At 38.3% G+C, this 4,526-nt stretch overlaps 1 protein-coding gene across 1 annotated transcript; it reads right to left on the reverse strand.

The window, feature by feature from the left end:
- Positions 1 to 465: 465 nt before the first annotated feature.
- On the reverse strand, positions 466 to 1,277 carry SPEF1 (Sperm flagellar protein 1; the record flags this gene model as incomplete). The annotated part of the gene is made up of 1 exon (XM_012941290.2): positions 466 to 1,277. Exon 1 carries the CDS (start codon positions 1,249 to 1,251, stop codon positions 466 to 468), a length of 786 nt encoding a protein of 261 aa, XP_012796744.1. The 5' UTR covers positions 1,252 to 1,277.
- Between the last annotated feature and the right edge of the window lie 3,249 nt (positions 1,278 to 4,526).

Consider the following 4,526-nt stretch of genomic DNA (forward strand, 5'->3'; position numbering starts at 1 on the left):
AAGTACGGACTGTATTAAAATATTACTTTTATACATTTCGGGGGTATATGTAAACAACTTAAAGAAACAGAATGAAAAAGAACGAATTCAAAAGATATCCAGTCACAACAAGGTCCCATTAGTTTCGGAATGTTTTTCTGTGTAGGGACATGAACCCCGGTAAACATCGTAGAAAAATAAAATAAAATGATTTTGCCTGAACAATGTGTTCTCTAAGTATATCATAACAGTAACCATTATTACATACGTACATCACAAGGCGTTGAAAACAAAGTGTTTGAAACTAAACAAGGGATATTTATCTTTTTAAGTTTGTAGAAAGTAACGAAAAAGACAAAGATACAATACAATAACAAAGCAGATACGCTGCACGAAATGAAAACCACATTATTCGCCCTCAATATAGAGCCTTGGGATTGGATAACAATTAAACAAAGTTAGATACATAATGAAAAATAATCTCATTTAGTTTCGTTTTAGTGAAAACCAGTTGATCTGTTTCTGCAACTCATCGATCTTTCTATCCTTCAGTGACAAAAGGCTCTCCAGTTTCCTAAGTTTGGCATGTAATATTTCAATAGTCTCATTCAAAGTTATGCACTGCTGAATTTTCTCGTCAAGATAGACACGTGGAACATATTCAGAACGTTTTGTTAATGTACACTTTGGTCTTTGATCATTCATGTATACATGCCCATTTGGACTATGTTCCCGTGCAACAGATGTCATTCCAGGGTATTTGACAGGATGATCTAATGAAGGTGGACGAATTCCTGGGAGAGACTGAGAATTCCCCATTCTTTTGTTTCGGGATTTATTCACAGGAGATTTTGACTCATCACGGACTCCACGAGCATGTGGATAGCGATCCGCCTCGGGTCGATAATCATAAAATTTGCCTTTATCATCTGTAACTATTCGCTCAATTCTAGTTCTGAGTAACAATAGAACTTTTTCGATAGTTCCTGGCTTGGCAATAGATAAACTTTCTATGACGTCATCCGAGAGCTCAAAATTTAGCTTTTTGAAAACTTTCCAGTTCAAAAGTTGCCAGTTTTTACGTTTGGATTCAACAGAGTTACAAGTTGGGAAGTTATGTACGTCTACAAATTTAGGAAAAAAATACTTCATAACTTCAGCCATCAGAACACCATCTGAAAAATCACGAGCGATATTTCTTTTGATTCGAGATAGGGGAATCTTGTCAACCCATACATAGAGATCCTGCAGTAGCGCATCATCCATATCCATTCATATTGTTTTCCCAAACCAAAAGTATGCATAACAATCACTATGTTGAATAACTCTCCGTTATGCAGACAAACAAATTATTTTAGATTGGGTCACGTTACACCATATGTTGCTATGCCGTTTCACTATATTAGGGCAAAAAAGCCATGATTTTAGTCGTAGAGTTTCGTTATACATCGTTAACATGTTACATTGTTTACGGACCACAAAGTAAATGTGTTACACATATCAGATAGATCTTGCTGTCTCAAGAAAACTGGCTTCGAATATACCTGTCGCGTTTACCGAATTCTTGAGTCTCTTAATGTGATATTTGTGAATCAGTCCTAATTTTTATGAAGTATATCCCATATTTTGAAGTAAACTATCTGACGTCATCACTGTTAAATTATTTTTTGATTTACGAAACATGAAGCACTGATTTTATGCAAGTAACATGTGAGAAACGTATATACATATTAACTTGGCAAAATGACAACCCATCTTTCATACGTCTTCTATTGAACAACTACTATGATTTTTATACTTGCACTTATGTTGACCATAATTATCGCATGAGCTTACGAAATTGTTTGTTTAGTTGTTGTACCCACATTTCTATCGATGTACTAATTATCATTATGATGACCACCATGATTTTATTTCAGAACGCTTTTGCTCACCGGCGATAAAATGGTTGCAAATGCTCCAGAAAAGGTTTTCACGGAACAATGAAAAGTATTTTGGCAGATAACGACAACCTACATGTGAAATTTCCGAGTTTAAGCTTCCAACTAATGGGTAAAAATCGCATGAATGGTGTTCTTGTGAAGATATATTCCTTTTAGCTAGCGAAATACGATCCTAAGCCGCTCATCATCCACACTCAGTAGGAGAACTTCCACTCGAAATATCATTTGTGTTCGATTTCACTGACCAGGTCATGGGATAAGCACGTTGGTCACTGTCGTAGGTGATGTTTGTCGAATGATTGGGGCTCACTCTAGTAAAACGGGAGTGGCTTGATCAACTAGCTGACGTTGAATTCACACTTCGCGATCAGTACCTGACGTGGGTTTCTCTTTTGTCAAATTTGGGTACTATGGCTACTTTGGTGACCGTACAACACGAACTACATCACTATAGAAATATGTTAGTGAAGGTAAGTACACGTCACAGAGTTCGAACACCATCGCACAGGTGAGTCTACGGCATGCAGTTGATTGATCAGCGATGGTTGTCCTTTGTCTTGACGACGATAGGTGACCTGTCCATATTCAGCGATCGGACTCTCAGATTATTTCATCGACCCTACAAGCACTATATAATGAAATAAAGCTGTATTCATTCACTTCACATCTCTGTCAGAAAACCACATATGTCTTACCAATGAACTCAAATAATTGGGTATCAAATCACTGCTGATTGATTGGCTCACTTCATATCTAAAAAATCGACATTTTAAGGTCAGGGCTAACTTCACTTTCTCTCAGGCTATGGAATGTCCTAGTGGGGTCCCCCAAGGTTCAGTACTAAGGCCTCCTCTCTTCTTCATTTACATGAACGATCTTCCACAACAGGTCTCATTTGAGTTATTACTTTTTGCCGATGATGTGAAACGCTGGAGAGAGATACGCAACCAAGAGGATATACTGGCACTTCAGTAGGATCTGACTTGACTTCAAAGTTGGTCAGATGACAACGGACTTACCTTTAACACTTCAAACTGTAAATTAGTCTATCTGAAACATGTTGCAGTCTACATTTACAACTTAAGAAACTCCTCGCTAGAAGTATCCCAAGTTGAAAAAGATTTATGTGTGCTGGTACTCTACTATTTGAAGACTTACGCTAACTGTGACAAAAATGCCTTGCGAGCAAACCTTGCACTGGTAACATTGAAACGCATTTTCGGCCAGTTTTGACAGAAAAACTTTCCACATAATCTTTAACAGTTTTATCCGTCCCCATTTAGAGTACGGAAACATAGTATTTCCCACCTCACTCCAAAAGAATAAGGACATTTTAGAGCGTATCCAAAGGCGAGCCACGAAATCAGTTCGGCGACTCAAATCCAAGGCTTATTTAGAGCGCCTCCAATCACTAAACCCTTACCCACTAGAGTACAGGCGTCTTAGAGTTGACCTTCTAATGACTTACAGTAACCTTAACACTTCTGGACATCCCCTTAAACACCTTCCTAAGTTTAGCTCCAACACAAACCTAGGGGGTAACGCCCATAAACTAAAGACGCAACACAGCAGAACGGACTGTAGTCACAACTTCTACTTCTTAAGAGTTGTCAAGTGCTGGAGCTCGCTGCCGGCTGAGCTAGTGCAAACGACTTCCCATGAGTCCTTTAAGAGGCAACTTGACCTATTCTTAAGGACCAAAGATAATATCTTACCATGATTTATCAATTTCTTTCTTCCTCTATTATTGTTGATATACCTAGGTTCCTGCATGGAGTTATTGGTGGTCTACTGCTACTAGACACGGAAGCCCGTTAGGCGAAGGCTTCTTCTATTCTGTCCGCAACTATTTGAACCATCTGAACCTTGGATTGCCGAGCAATGTCATTTCGATAAATTCTCCCCGCATTCACCAATACTAATCTTCCCTCCTCGTTAAATGTTGAATATGAATTGTTTCGGTCAATTTATGTTCAGCGTTGAGGGTCGTATGGTTTGGATTGATGATACTACAAGGTTACGGTTTCCTCGCAGATACTTGTACCCTGTACAATCAAAATGACATCATCAGAGTAAACTATTAGGCCGAAAAACGTATGCATTTACGAACTGGAAGTTTAGTCTCAGCGTGATTTGCACTTCTCAAACTTTTTCCGTGTTCTTACGCAACAAGAATACTATATTTCATTCAAAGAATTCGTCCTGAGCCTAACGTTTAGCAGATTACCTTTCTTTTTGAGTTTCATCCAACGTAATAATTAACTAAGATTTTGCCTTAGGTTACTGTTCCGTCTTTATAGCTTTTAATACCTGGGCTAGTTTTAGCATATCCTGACTCTTTGTAACACTCATTTTATCCGTTTTTACCCATTTTGGGTGTATTGTTTTTTATTTTACGATGGTAAACTTTTGCTAGCATCTATCTAACAAATCATATTTCCCCATGGTCATGAATAAATCACGTAAGCCCCTCGGTAGGGTTTTGCTGTCACTTGCAGTACGTAATGGAACGAATTTATAGGCTGGTTTCACGAAGTATGCCCAGCTCTTGCAGTAACTGCTCACCACAAAATAAATAAGTGGTACATGCAAAAAGGATGCTGA

The sequence above is a fragment of the Schistosoma haematobium genome, chromosome ZW (assembly GCF_000699445.3).
Source record: "Schistosoma haematobium chromosome ZW, whole genome shotgun sequence".
Taxonomy (NCBI): domain Eukaryota; kingdom Metazoa; phylum Platyhelminthes; class Trematoda; order Strigeidida; family Schistosomatidae; genus Schistosoma; species Schistosoma haematobium.